Source organism: Felis catus, chromosome D4 (assembly GCF_018350175.1).
Source record: "Felis catus isolate Fca126 chromosome D4, F.catus_Fca126_mat1.0, whole genome shotgun sequence".
Lineage (NCBI taxonomy): Eukaryota > Metazoa > Chordata > Mammalia > Carnivora > Felidae > Felis > Felis catus.
In genome coordinates this window covers 5,320,930-5,336,051 of record NC_058380.1, presented here as the reverse complement: position 1 = coordinate 5,336,051, position 15,122 = coordinate 5,320,930, and the positions used below count along the sequence as shown (strand labels likewise).

The 15,122-nt window shown below is 46.8% G+C and overlaps 1 protein-coding gene across 8 annotated transcripts in view; it reads right to left on the bottom strand.

Annotated features, from left to right (window-relative positions):
• LOC101096853 (contactin-associated protein-like 3) overlaps nt 1–15,122 on the bottom strand; it is a 195,586-nt gene that overhangs the window by 44,691 nt on the left and 135,773 nt on the right. For all 8 annotated transcript variants that reach the window (XM_045042673.1, XM_045042675.1, XM_045042677.1 and 5 more), the window contains one exon: nt 1,746–1,943. In XM_045042673.1, the coding sequence (XP_044898608.1) occupies nt 1,746–1,943 (198 nt within the window). The remainder of the gene's footprint in view (nt 1–1,745; nt 1,944–15,122) is intronic.

Here is a 15,122-nt window from a genome sequence, read left to right as displayed (position 1 = left end):
TGCCTATCAGTAACACACAGCAAATTAGCGTGCAACAAATGTCGGGTGTGTTAGGCTACACTATTTTAGGCCAACCTCATGTGCACTGTAATTAAGAGACTCTGGAATGACACAGGTCTGTACCGAACTTGTCTACGTTGACTTTGTGCTACAAATTGGCCAGTGGCAGAATATCAGAAATGCAGCTGCAGGGCGCCTGGGTGGCTCAGTGGGTTGAGCGTCCGACTTCAGCTCAGGTCATGATCTCGAGGTCGGTGAGTTCGAGCCCCGCGTCGGGCTCCGTGCTGACCGCTCGGAGCCTGGAACCTGCGTCGGATTCTGCGTCTCCCTCTCTCTCTGCCCCTCCCCTGCTTGTGCTCTCTCTCTCAAAAATAAAAAAGGTGAAAGAAAGAAAGAAAGAAAGAAAGAAAGAAAGAAAGAAAGAAAGAAAGAAAGAAAGAAAAGCAGCTGCTTGAGTGTGTACAGATAAAAATCCCTCGCTTTGTCCCTTTAGCGAGTGTTCAACGAGTTGGAAAGCTGGAAAGCGTTTTCTCTTTCCACCTTTACCCCAACCCCAATTAAATACTTGTTTTTGCTGCTGCTGTTGCTGCTGCTTTCTATATTGATATGGAAAGGATGACAATGGAGGAGGAGTGATCGCTTGCAAATCAACAGGCGCGGACGCCGGCCTTCCAAGTGGGAATTCTCTACTGAGGCAGCGGTGTCCAGGTTCTGGGACAGACCACGTGCGGGAGTTTGCTCCCAGACTCACCCAGTGGGTTTGTTTTCGGACTGTGTTAAGGGCTCGCACACTCTGCCCTGCCTTCGCCTCGTTTCCCTGGTGAGACAGCCCAACCCGCCTTGTTCCACAGCACTGCCTCACTCTCCCGGGGCCCGCTTCCTCCTTCTTCGGGGAACATTCCATTTCAGCTCAGTCGTCTATTTAGCAGCAATCAGCTCACAGTACGCGCTGAGCCCTCCAGCACGAACTATAAATTCAATAAATTGGAGAGATGCGGATAAGTAGCATTTGACTTGGTGCGATTTCTACGTTGTGCGAGTAAGGCCTGGCGAGGTGAGTGTCTGAGAGCTGAAGGCTCTGAGGGACGAAGCAAGGTCCCAGCTCCCCTGGCTGCTGAGTGATGGGCTCGGAACGTGAATCCGGGGGACCCTGACTACCGCCCTCTGCTCACTCCTCTCCCCAGATGTCTGATCGGCCTCCCACAAACCCAGGAGTTTCATTCGAGCAGGGTGGGGGCTGCACATTCTGAAAGAATGAGCTATTTCAGAGGAAGAAAATACAACACCAAAAGCAGAATTTTCAAGAGCAGAATGGGCATGAAAAACGAACCATGAGCAGGCACGGTGTGTGAAAGGGGTGCATGAGACTAATGTTGTTCCCTAATTAATAAGTACCCCAGACGCTAATTACATTCAGTCTCTGCAAAAGAATCTCACGGAATAACCACCCCCGGAGAGAGAACTAAGCCACGCGTGTCGTCCGCAATCCTTTCTAAGAAAACCTCGTAAGGAGGCTTCCACTGTCCAGTTGTCTAGTGGGGTCTGGGAAGGCACGTCAGGTCATTCACAGCTTCGAGCAGGCAGCGATACCTATTGACCTTGCTCTCTGCTCCGAGGAAAAGCATCTCTGTGACTTCCACATTGTGACGTGAGCATTATGGCCACAGATTCTCATGCATCCGTGGCAAGCCACGGCCACCTGTGGGCACTGCAGCCCACGATGGCTGAGCACGCTGATTACTCACCATGGCGAGCCGAAAGCCTTGACTTCTTGCAGTAGAAGGCCAGCTCCTGTTGGCAATGGTCCGCACGGTCGATTATGGCTTGGAGCTGGTCCATGCTGGCTGTGTACTTGAAAGCCACAGGGTGGGGGCTTTCTCCATCCGAGCTTTTGACCCTGGCCAGATGTGAGCCATTGTGCTGCACTGAGGTCCCGGTGGTGTCTTGTGGGCAGAAACGGGGTGGGAGGGAGAAAGAGACTGTGACTAGGTTGGAAGAATTAAATATAAATACAAAAGTCCGAAGCATCTTTTATCTGAATTAGGGCTTTTATGTGTGTAGCTATCCGATCTCTTCGATATTAGAATCAACACGAGTGTCACTGCGAAAATGTGAATAATAGAGACTCTCTTTACCGAGATTTGTATCACGCTGAATGTGGTCAACATTGTCTGGGGCCAATTTTTAAAGTTCTGTGTTATAATGCTCACAATTGTAAACACTACTCTTTCTCCCTGAATTTATTTCTTTCCATTACCGTAAAAAGAAAGCCAAATGTTTACTATGTATACATTTATTTTTATTTTTTGAATGTTTATCTATTTTTGAGAAAGAAACAGATAGAGTGTGAGTGGGAGATGGGCAGAGGGAGAGAGGGAGATACAGAACCCGAAGCAGGCTCCAGCCTCTGAGCTGTCAGCACAGAGCCCGACGCGGGGCTCGAACCCACGAACCGTGAGATACTGACCTGAGCTGAAGTCAGATGCTTAACTGACTGCGCCACCCAGGTGCCCTACATTTACTTTTAATAAGCATATTCCTAGGGGCGTTTGGGTGGCGCAGTCGGTTAAGCATGTTACTTCGGCTCAGGTCACGATCTCACGGTTCGTGGGTTCCAGCCCCGCATCGGGTCGGGCTCTGTGCTGTCCGCGCAGAACCCACTTTGGATCCTCTCTCTCCCTTTCTCTCTGCCCCTCCCCCACCTCTCAAAAATAAAAAAAAAATAATAAGCAAACATTTAAGAAGCACATTCCTCATCTGACTGAGCATCTTTTCCTCTGGAAATCAAGGAAATATGTAGAAGACACATCTGAGGAATAACCGGCTGACGTGATCATGCAAAATAATAAAAAGTAAGTGTTTCTGACAAAAAATGGACTGATCGCGAGTCAGCAACTCGTTCGTGGCCAGCACGCAGTCATGCGGCGCCTTGAAGTATCTAACATAACTATCCGCGGCAGTAACCACAACTCCACGAATGTCTGCTGGCCAACTCGGACGCATTTCTGTCATATTGATTACCTGTATTTTAAAAGGGGATTTAGAAACAACCCACACGTGCTCCACAATGTTTGCAACAGAAGAAAAACATCTTGACTTCTTTGACCTTCCCCGAAAATATACCTCCTCCCACGGTATAAAAGGGCCCTGGTTGAGTGGCCAAAAGGCTGGCTTCAGAGTTGCCCTAACTCAACTACATTTATAACATCAAGTCACATAACCTCCTCTGTAACATGTGTTTGGTCCATACGCGCTCGGTCTCCATATTTCCAAATTACAGGGGCCGGAGACAGTCATGTGAGGTTCGTTCTGATTACGTTTAATGGCTAATACACACCCAAGGTTAAAAACTCAAAGTAGTGCTACCAGGAACTCAGAGGAGTCCCCACCGCCCCCGCTCCCTGCCCCTGCCCTGCCCTGGGAAAAATCTAACAGCCATACTGGTGCTCACAGACCCCAAATGCATCAAATACATCCAGAGATCCAAGGAAGAGAACCCCGCGGGCCAGGGAAAGAACTCTGGCTCCAAGTCTATGAAAAACATCACCAAATATGCCAAATCTAGCAGGAACAGGAACAGACTGTGAGTCAGCGTGACTAATGCAGTGGAATATTCGGTGGAGAAAAAAAGGCTTAATAGATCATCCCCTCTCGCTGCTCGCTGAAGGGGCTATGAATGTTCCTATAGCAACTTGAATCCCACAGGTTTTTTTCTTCCCCCCTCTAGTCATGTTTTTGCCAGGCGTTTTATATTTCAACGTTTTCCTGGAAAATGACTTAGATGGACCTGACGTTATTTTTGGTAATTACCTACTCACATTCACCCTCAGGGTTTCTTCTATCAGACGACACAGGGTAAAAGGAGCCATGGAAAAGCCATGCGTGAGGCTTGGGAGTTCATCAATTATAACGCCTGTTGTCATCTGTTTTCATGGTTTACGACACAAAGAAAAACGATGTGCCTGAGTAGCTCACACAGGCTAGTGGTCAGTATGATGGATTCGTGGTCTTGCATCGTTAAAAGGTAATAATGGAACTCTTTTTCAGGTGGAGAGAAGGGAAAGCAGGAAAAGAATCTCAAAGCTGCCTTTTGAAAAAAGAAAAATTTAAATGATTGCTCTTTCTAGAAATATTTTTTCCCAAGACCCCAATAAGGGCACATTATGTTTCCCTAATGTTCCGCAACGTACGATTTCCATAGATTTCCAAACTGTAAGTGGGAAGGCAGCTTTGAGAGGCAATATAACCTTAGCTTTCAAGCATGAGGAGACAGACCAAGGAATTCAAGTGACCAGCGTGATGGAAAAATACTTAGCTGTTATACACTATAGTCTGAAGTGCAAATTAGATCTGAAGAAATTCATGGTAATAAGGGACATTTTTAAATAGGAGTTTTGAACTGTTGAATCGGGCCACATCATATCATGTTCATCCAGCTCAGTGAGGTTTTTTTCATCTGCACCTGGCGTGGAGAGGCTGTCCGTGGCTGCTGGTCCACCATTTGCTTAGGCAAGTCAACCTAAATTAATTCGATGGTTTAGTTTGGTATTAAAAATAACACTGGGGCGCCTGGGCGGCTCAGTCGGTTAAGCGTCCGACTCTTGGTTCTGGTTCAGGTCACGATCTGGTTCCAGTCCCGCGTCGGGCTCTGTGCTGAGAGTGTGGAGCCTGCTTGGAATTCTCTCTCTCTCCCTCTCTCTCTCTGCCTCTCCCCTGCTCGTGCCCGCTCTCTCTCTCAGAAATAAACTTAAAAGCGTAACACTGACGTACCACATCATAGAACACCTCCTAGTTTCTCTTTATTTTGCCAAATTATATCCACTTTGCAATCTACAACACTGTCTGTACTTCATAGCATACCTCTGAACTACACACGGAGTCTTTTATGGGAAAACAGTGGGTTGAATGGAGGAAAAAAACAGAACAGAACACATTCAGGGAAATGTGAATCCAGAGCATCTCTGCTAGGCTCACTTTCATCTTCCCTGAGAAAAAAAGAAGGAAAAAGACTTCGTTACAAAAAAACGTGACGCCTCACCAGCCTGTAGGTCTGTCACCCACGCGCTGGAAGTTGACCTCGAGGAAAGGGAAGGCAAAACATCCCTTTTCTCACGGACGCCTGAAATGAAATCCGATTTGGGTCTGAACACCACCTCTTTGGGAATGAGGCCAGCTGCCTGCATCTCCTGCGGTGGAACAGAGGGGCCGGAGCTCAAAGAAGCCAAGGAAGGCGATGTGCCAGGTGACCGGACCTGTCACTCTCCCTCCGCACGTTAAGAAGTGGCCGAGGAGGCACGATGACGCATAAGGACAGACTGACGAAAACACTAGCGGGCGTCCCTGGATCCGCAGAGATGATGGGGACACCACGTCCTGCCTCTGAGAGGTAGAGCCCCAAGCCTTCTCAGAACTCCACTGTGGAACTCTCTAGAAGAGAGACACGGCTGCAGGTGGCTATCATCTGTTCCTCAGCCCAATCCTCCTGGCACACAGAAGCCGAAAGGGAAGCCTAGGAAAAGGCACTTGCCCACCTTGGGGAAACCGGGTAACTTCAGCACACATTTCTAAGCGTCCCTGGGCTTTCTGGGTAGGTCAAGTTCTTGAAGGCCACTGAGGTCCATGAGTCTCTCGAGCACCTCATGCACCTGAGCCCTCTCCCGTATTTCCAAGGAAAACAATCCAGGGGGGAGCAGAACTAGATCACGGGCACTTACGGGCACATATGTGCACACAGGGCTGGTGATGGCCAAGCGGCTGCTGGGAATGCCTGGTGGGTGCCCCGAGGAAGTCAGCGGTCGGCTCTCCTCGGCCCCTGTTCCAGATCTCGGAGGCACTGGCCCTGCCATGTTGTGGGTCTGCATCTGCCAGAGCCAAGGACGACTTGATGTTTGGGTTTTCCTGGGGCGGGGGCGGGGGCTGACTTTTCTAAGCAGGCAGCTTCCGGGTCCTGGGGGTGGTCCAGAGGTGGTATCGTCACAGCCCTACGCCTTTGGGTCCCTCCTGATCGATACTGGCATCAGGGCCCTTGTGAGGGCTGCCGTTCTTGTCACAGTTCCAAAGCCCTGGAGCTTTTCATGACTTACTTGAATATCTTCAACATAAGAAAATGCTCTACGATCCGACAAGATATCCCCAAGAGGATGCAGCCACTTCATAGCCTTCTTCCCCTGGGATTTCAGAGGATGCTCTTTCCACTTAACAGGTCGCACTGAATACAATCATGTGTCTCCTCATTCATCAGTGTAGGCACCTGCTATTTACCACGCAGGGACACTTCTACGACACGACTTACATTCTCTTGAGGCAACAGATACATGTGCTTGGTTGGCCCCATGCCTGGCGTCTCCCGAGGGCTTACTTGCCATGAAATGCTATTCGTGTCTCCCCCTGCATTGAGCCCAGCACACAGCAAGAGAGCAGACTGATTTCCTCAGAAAGAACACTGTGTACACGCTTAGAAAACTGGACAGAGACCAGTGTCACGGTCAAGAAGAGAACATGGGTTTCAATCTCTGTTCCTGGAAAAGTCAGAAAAATCCTCTAAGCCTCCAATTCCACATTTGGGAAATGGGGAGAGTGAACCAGGTGGCGTCCAAAGATCGAAACTATTGTCCCGCCCATCTTCAATTAACTAGGCGCGTTACGGGCCGAGCGGCTCTCTTGAGTTTTATTATTTCAATTGCTCATCGAGAACGTGCGCCTGTCCGTCCACAAGCAGGGCCATGCTGTGCGGCTGATGAGAGCAGCAAAATGAACTTTCCAGAAACGTGTGTCTCTTCTCCTCTTTGGGAGCAGCGACAGGATCTGTTCCAGAAGTGGTCTGGGCATGCCTACTTTGGGGACTTATCTTGAGAAGCTGCTTGAGATCAGCCAGAATGACATCCCCTCAGTGGGAACGGGAAGGATTCTTTGCGGGCAAAAGTCCACATAAAAGAGAATCATGGTGTTGGACCATCATCAAAGAGTCGCTCTTCTTTCTCTCTCTCTGTCTCTCTCTCTCTCTTTAGAAATCCTAACATTTCGGGGCGCCTGGGTGGCGCAGTCGGTTAAGCGTCCGACTTCAGCCAGGTCACGATCTCGCGGTCCGTGAGTTCGAGCCCCGCGTCGGGCTCTGGGCTGACGGCTCGGAGCCTGGAGCCTGTTTCCAATTCTGTGTCTCCCTCTCTCTCTGCCCCTCCCCCGTTCATGCTCTGTCTCTCTCTGTCCCGAAAATAAATAAACGTTGAAAAAATAAATAAATAAATAAAAATAAAAAAAAAAAAAGAAATCCTAACATTTCGACATTATAGAATTTTCTGTCACAGACACTATTTTCAAGCAAAACTTGCCACCCAGGACATAGGGGGATGTCACGCTTACCACCAATCCCAGTTTTCAAGAGCAAAGGAGGGAACAGTGAAATCACAACTCTTCCCGAGCAAAGAAAACTACAGGCACACATTGTGCGTGTGCTTATGAATGAAACTCTCCAACCCACGCTCAGAGCCTCGTTTACAAATTTCCATCAAGCGTTCGTATATCCCAGGCATCCTTCAGAGATAGCGCGGGCCCAGTTCCAGACCACCACAAGAAAAGCACACACTGCGATACAGCGAGTCAGAGGAATTGTTTTGTTTCCGTTGCGTATAAAATGTATGTTTCCGCTCTCCTGTAGTCTATTAAATGTGCAATAGAATTCTGTCTAAAAAACAACGTACATCCCTAAATTAAAATACTTCATTGCTTGAAAAATGCCAACCATCACCTGAGCTTCCTGCGAGTCGTGTCTTCTCCGCTGGGGGAGGCTCTTGCCTGGATGTTGACGGCTGCTGACCGAACGGGGTGGTCGGTGCTGAGGGTCAGCGTGGCTGTGGCAATTTCTCAAAATAAAACAATGAAGATGGCCGCATCGATGGACTCTTCCTTTCATGAGTGCTTTCTCTGTAGCAGGGGACGCCTTTTGATAGCATTTTACCCACAGTAGGATTTCATCCACACTATCAACCTAGCTGATGGGATAGACTCAGATCCTTCTGATTCTTCTGGATCCTTCATGGTCATTTCAACAGTCTTCACGGCATCCTCACCGGGAGTAAATTCCATCTCAGAAAACCACCTTCTTTGCTCATCCATGAACAGCAACTCCTCACCTGCTCACGTTTTATGACATGACAGCAGTTCTGTCCCATCATCAGGCCCCACTTCTGATCCTAGTTCCCCTGCTGCATCAACTTCCTTCCCTCAAGTCTCGAACCCCTCCACGTCATCCGGAAAGACTGGAATCGACCTCTTCCAAATTCTTAATAATGCTGGTATTTGGAGCTTTCCCCATGAATCATGAATGTTCCCCATGGCATCTAGGACGGTGACTCCTTCCCGGAAGGTTTTCAATTTACTTTTCCCAGATCCATCAGAGGAACCACGATCTATGGCAGCTAGAGCCTTAAGAAACGTTTTTCTTTAACAATAAGATTTGAAAGTCAGAATGACTCTCTGATCTGCAGAATGGATGTTTTGTTAGGAGACAGGAGACAACATTAATCTCACTGTCCGACTGCATCAGAACTCTTGTGCAATCAGACGCACAGTGAATAAGTGACAATATTTTGAAAGGAATCGTTTCCATCTCTGCGCAGGCCTCAACCGTGGGCTGAAAACACTCAGCGCACCAAGCAGTAAGCAGATGTGCCCCTCCCCGCACTTCCACATCGGGATGACGGCCTCCTTCCTCAAACCTCCCGAAACCACCTCCGCTCACTTCAGACTCGTCCTCTGCAGGCTCCTCACCCCTCTCAGCCTTCACGGGACTGAAGAGTCAGGGCCTCGCTCGGGGTTAGGCTTCTCTGGGTTAGGCTTCTCGGAAGGGAAGGCTGCGGCCGGTTGCATCTTCTGTCCAGACCACTAAAACGTTCTCCGCATCAGCAAGAAAGCTCTTTGGTTTTCTTATCTGTTGTGTGTTCACCGGCGTAGCGCTTTTAATTTCCTTCGGGAGCTTTTCCTTCGCTTCCACAACTTGGCTGTTTGACACAAGCCAAGCCGTTCTTGGCTTCTGACATTCCTTCCCCACTAAGCACAATCACTTCTCACTAAGCACAATCACTTCTCACTAAGCACAATCACTTCTAGCTCCTGATGGAAAGTGAGAGGCGTGTGACTCTTTTGTTCACCGGAATACTTAGTATAAACTGGCCTCGTATCAATCCTGTCATGTCTCGGAAGGGGGGAACCCAAGGAGAGGGACCGAGATGAGGTGATGGCTAGTTGGTGGAGCGGTCAGAACAAAAAACAACATTTACCGATTAAGTTCGCAGTCTTAGATGCACATAGTTCATGGTGCCTAAAAACAATCACAATAATTACATCGAAGATCACCGATCATCGTAACAAGTACAATCTTAATAAAAAAAGTTCGAAATATTGTGAGACTTGCCAACATGTGACACAGAGACACGACGTGAGCAAATGCTGTTGGAAAATGGTGCTGGTAGACTTGCTCAACCCAGGGTTGCCCCAAACCCTCAATTTGTTAAAAAAAAAAAAAGGAGGGGGGTGGATATCTGCGAAATGCAGTAAAGCCAAGTGCAATGAGATGACGTATGACTGTATTTAGAGTAGCAAATGCAGGGAAATTGGCTGGCTCAGTCAGTGGAGCGTGCGGGCTTTTGATCTCGGGATCATGAGTTGGAGCCCCACGTCGGGTGTAGAGTTACTTAAAAGAACTTAAAAAAATGAAATAAAATAGCAAATGCAAAATTCTAATATTTATAATATGTTTAGTTAGCTGAATTACATCTGTCTACCTCACTAGTCTGAAGGTCTATGACAGGAGTCCGTCCCCCTTTTCTTACTCAAACGCACTACGGTGCCCGGAAGCCAGCAGCATAGCAGTCAAGTGTGGAGAATGAGCGAGTGCATACGTGAACTGAATGGCTGGCTGCAAAGGTAGCTGTTTGAGACAGGAACTGCTGTAGGAAGGCAGAGGTGAAAGAAACAGAAAATCTACACAAATAAACCAACATAAGCATAGCAGTATGGCTTCACCGGTACCCATTCCATAGAGTATTTTTTTTTTAATTTTTTTTTCAACGTTTATTTATTTTTGGGACAGAGAGAGACAGAGCATGAACGGGCGAGGGGCAGAGAGAGAGGGAGACACAGAATCGGAAACAGGCTCCAGGCTCCAAGCCATCAGCCCAGAGCCCGACGCGGGGCTCGAACTCCCGTACCGCGAGATCGTGACCTGGCTGAAGATGGACGCTTAACCGACTGCGCCACCCAGGCGCCCCATAGAGTATTTTTTAAAGTAAATGTGAGCTGTACGTAGAGCAACTGGGCTGACCGTGCTTTGTTATACCACGATGCTGGCTGGAGACCTGTCCCAATTTCTGACACAGGAAAAGACTATTTAAGAAACACAGTGGCTTGGGGCGCCTGGGTGGCTCAGTCAGGTGAACATTCAACTCTTGACTTTGGCTCAGGTCATGATCCTGGGGTCGTGGGATCAAGCCCCACTTCAGGCTCCAAGCTGAGGGTGGAGCCTGCTTGGGATTCTCTCTCTCTCTCTCTCTCTCTCTCTCTGTCCCCATCTCTCTCTCTGTCCTTCCACCCCCTCTCTAAGATAAACAATAATAAAAAATTTTTAAAATGATAGCTCATGAAAGAGAGGAAGGAAGGAAGGAAGGAAGGAAGGAAGGAAGGAAGGAAGGAAGGAAAAGAAAGAACGAACGAAAGAAAGAAAGAGAGAGAGAGAGAAAGAAAGAGAAAGAAAGAAAGAAAGAAAGAAAGAAAGAAAGAAGAAAGAAAGAAGAAAGAAAGAAAGAAAGAAAGAAAGAAAGAAAGAAAGAAAGAAAGAAAGAAAGAAAGAAAGAAAGAAAGAAAGAAAGAAAAAGAAAGAAAGAAAGAGAAAGGAAACACAGCGGCTTGATTTGCATAAGGGCAACCGACTGAGTCAGTAAGAAATGCTGTTATTGACATGCTGAGTCAATGAACCGGGATCTGAAAGGGGAGTGGGCTGGGGTGCAAAGACCCAGCCCTCAACTGGTTCCTCAATCCCCTGTTGATTCTTATGAACGCGATATTGAGTCATCGCTCTGACTATAACCCATCTCCTCCCTGTGACAATTGTTCCCGTGGTACCACGTCTGGGAACCAGTTCCCGAAGCACAACTATGAAAATCGCACACAACGGCACTGTGTTTCAGGTGGGTGTGGACAGCCCTGCTCTCCCGCCGGGTATCCTGCCATCAAAGAAATTATGTTGTTTCTTCTGTTTAAAAAGGGGATCGATCCGTTAACAAAGTTCACAAGCAGCCCATTCAAAATAGTTGATTTTTTTTGTTTCGTTTGGTTGTTTTTATACTAAAGGCAGTAAGATGCATGCAGAGTATATCCTGGCACTAGATTTTTGAAGGCTGTTACCAAGGATGGGACTCTAGCCATTAGTTTAGTATTTTGCTTTCTGTACATTTCTCCAAGTGTTGGCGTTTGTTTATAATAATTGAAGCATACTTCATCGTCCACAGGCATCGTAGCATCAGGGAGAATGCGAACTTCACAGCGGAAAGATTTCCAGGCTGGGACAAGACCAGGATCGTGGTTCTTCCACCACCAATAACTAGATTGGTCACCGGAGCACCTTATGTGACCCAGATCAGTAAGGACCATTTAACTGTAACTCTGGTTCATTCCTGTAATTTTCCCAGGATCATCTTGAATTTTGTACACTTTTGGTTAAATGCTTTGTTGTACGGCTCCAAGAAATATTTCCTGTCTTTGGGTTAGCCTCTGTAGTTCTTTGTCTTCAGCAAGTTGCTTTCCTTATGGCTTTGACCTTAATAAAAACCCTTGGTATTTTGGAAATCCTCTCTGCCGTGTTTTTAACTCTTGCTCCCCATCCTGCTGTGTGTGTGTGTGTGTGTGTGTGTGTGTGTGTGTGTGTGTTCCATTATCCATTTGATGTTCCATCTCAATCCTAACTCATGTGACCTTAGAATATTTGTCTTACCACAAAGAATAGGATTATGCTCATTTCAGGAGTTTTCTTTTATAAGAGCTGGGCAACTATAAACTTCTCTAAAAAACTTAATTACCAGAAAAGTCTTGCAATGATGATCTGTACTGAACGTTTGGTCATTTGCAAAGTAATATGAAGACATACACAGTTATTAAGTATATTTGATAATAAAAATATACACCAATGTTAATCATTAAATTATTCCCCATAATTTTCATGAATTCCACCCCCTCACACACATGTGCACACTTCAAAGCTCTAATAATTCCAAGATGAAATTAGAGAGTTTAATGTCTTAGACATTATCTTAATGTAGATGAGTGATTCTTGTTGCGTTTGTGGATAATTAAATGTCACCACAGCCACCTATACAACCAGGAAACGACAGGACAATTGCCTAGACAGAAAAGTGAATGGCGGCACCAAAATTTCACATCTGCATTGGTTTTATTTCTCCATTCTGTGATACTCTCTGCCCTCCTTCCATTTTAATATTTGTGGAGACGGCAGGCTGTGCATGGTCAAACCAAAGATCCTCAGCTCCCTGGTGGTAGTTTCTAAACCCGTGTGTACATCAGAATTTCTTGGGAAGCTTAATAAAAACACAGGGTTTTCTGGGATGCTGCCCTAGAATCTGTGTCTGCAGAGTGCAGAGCTGGCCCTCAGTGGACAGCGGACAAGAGCGTGGGGACCCAGAGATGCCCCATGTTGCTGTAGGATGCTGGACAGTGCCCACCGCTGAGAGTAAACCAAATGGAAGCCCACTGGTCTGTCAAATTAATTCGCAAAGGCACTCTCCAAAATATATTTTAGATGTTGTACTGCCAAGGATGTTACAACCACCCAGTGGGCTTTCAGACTGACACATGACACTCATTTTTATGACCAACAGGTCCTCACTAACTAGACGAGCGACAGGCAACCCAAACTTTGCGGATTCACAGCGGGAATCCTGGTGCTCCCTTTCAGACATGTTTCGTCCCCACTGATAATACCTGCACCTTCCTTTCAGCGTTCGGATCTAAACACGGGGGACTTTTCTGGACGCCTGTCTTCCTCCCGCCACATCCCGTCCCCTGGTTCTGACTCCAACTTCCTTCCCTCCTCTGTTTGTACCTGTTCTGCACCACCGCCATCTGGGCTCAACCACTGGGGCAACCCCCCAACTGGTTTCCTCACCCTCTCCCGGCATGGCGTGGTGGTTAGAGGCCCAAACAGCACCGCTGGTGTGAGTCCTGGACCTGTCACTTTCCAGTTTCGTGACTCAAAGGCCATCTTTTGGCCCCTCCAACCCGCGTTTGCACAATACACGAGGCTCCCTCTGGCCGCAGGCTTGCTACACTTGTACACTCCCTCCGTCCAAAGGCTTGCTCAGACTTTCTCAGAGCTGTTTCTTTCATGAGGTTGGTTCAAACGTAACATTCAAACTGAGTACTTTCCTGATCCCTCTTTCTAAAACCGCAACCCACCCAGAGGCACCTGGGTGGCTCAGTCAGTTAAGCATCCGACTCTTGGTTTGGGCTCAGGTCACGATCTCACGGTTTGTGGTCTTGAGCCTCACATCGGGCTCTGTGATGACAGTGCGGAGCCTCCTTTGGATTCTCTCTCTGTCTCTGCACCCCACTGGTGCTCTTGAAAGAAAGAGAGAAAGAAAGAAAGAAAGAAAGAAAGAAAGAAAGAAAGAAAGAAAGAAAGAAAGAAAGAGAAAGAAAGAAGAAAAAGAACAGAATAAAATAAAAAAATAAAATAAAGTAAAATAAAATAAAATAAAATAAAATAAAATAAAATAAAATAGTAACCCACCCTCTCACATCTGTGCCCCTGGCCCCTGCTTTATTCCACTTCACAGCACCCACTCCTTGGCAACAAGCCACATATTCAATTAGCTGCTCTCAATGGTCCAGTTCTGCACCCAGAAATGTGCACTGTACCAGGGGAGGGATCCGTTCCAGCCCACTCCCTGTTGTGGTTACAGCCATGCCCAGCACAGAGCAGGTGCTGAGGACACACACGTTCAACGTCGTTGGAAACTTTTTCTCAACTCTTCAGTTTTGTGCCTTTACTCAGACATTTCTTTGAGTTACCACGGGGAAGAAAATGATTCACATCCTCGGCAGACAGTTTGCAAGGCCTTCATCTTGTCTATAAATTCACTAGGAGGGTTCATCAGTAGATTTCACCTTCTCCTTCCTGTATTTAGAGGCTCCTTCTTGCCTCAAGGATAAAAAAAAAAACTGGCTTACGTATCATCAGATAGTACCCTAAGTTAACGGAAATCAAAAGCTGACCATCTGTTCTTACTTTCTCCTTGCATTTTGACAATAACTACTCTCCCCTCTGGTAGCGGGTGCCGAGGTTCACTCTGAAAAGGTAGCAGCAATTAAGGGAAATCAAAACACATCAGTTATGTTGTGAAATCAGTATTAAAACAAACGTCTCTGAACCAGTCGTACATTCCAAAGGGGCTTTACAAATATGCACCACAAAAACCTCATGGAGACGCCCGAATCGCATGTTCACTTGTGATGATTAAAATGTTTTTTTCTTTTATTATAACCATACACTGTAGACAAATAGGCAATTAGCTGTCCGTTATTCCTCTTGGCAGCAAATGCCCTTTTTTTTTTTTTTTTAATGAACTTGACCTCGGCCTTACCAAAAGCTGCCAACAGTTAATTATCAAGAAAACAGCTTCAGTCATTGAAACCTTACTCATCTTGGAATGTGCCTGTTGGGACCATTTTCATCTTTCGAGGGATCTTGAAATTCCTCGGTGTAGAAGGAACTTTGCTTACAGGGTTAACCAGGATAAAACATAGAAGAATCGTTAACATGTCCTAGACTTCTATGATAATGAAGCAGGTGACTGATAAAAGGAGGATGTATTATTGGGATGCCAGCATCTTTGTTTAGTTTTGTCTGTTCTTGGCATTCACTTGAGCCATGATAATGCAAGCAAAACAGAGCAGAAATTGAGTAACTTGAAGGCCTGTTATAACCTCTGGAGCCGAGAACATCTAGAAAGATCCTCTTGGCTGTTTCGTCACGTACTTGACCGATCACACACGTTCCAGTAAAGGTTAAGTCAATATATTTATCTCCTATGATCACACTGCAATATTTTGGTCAG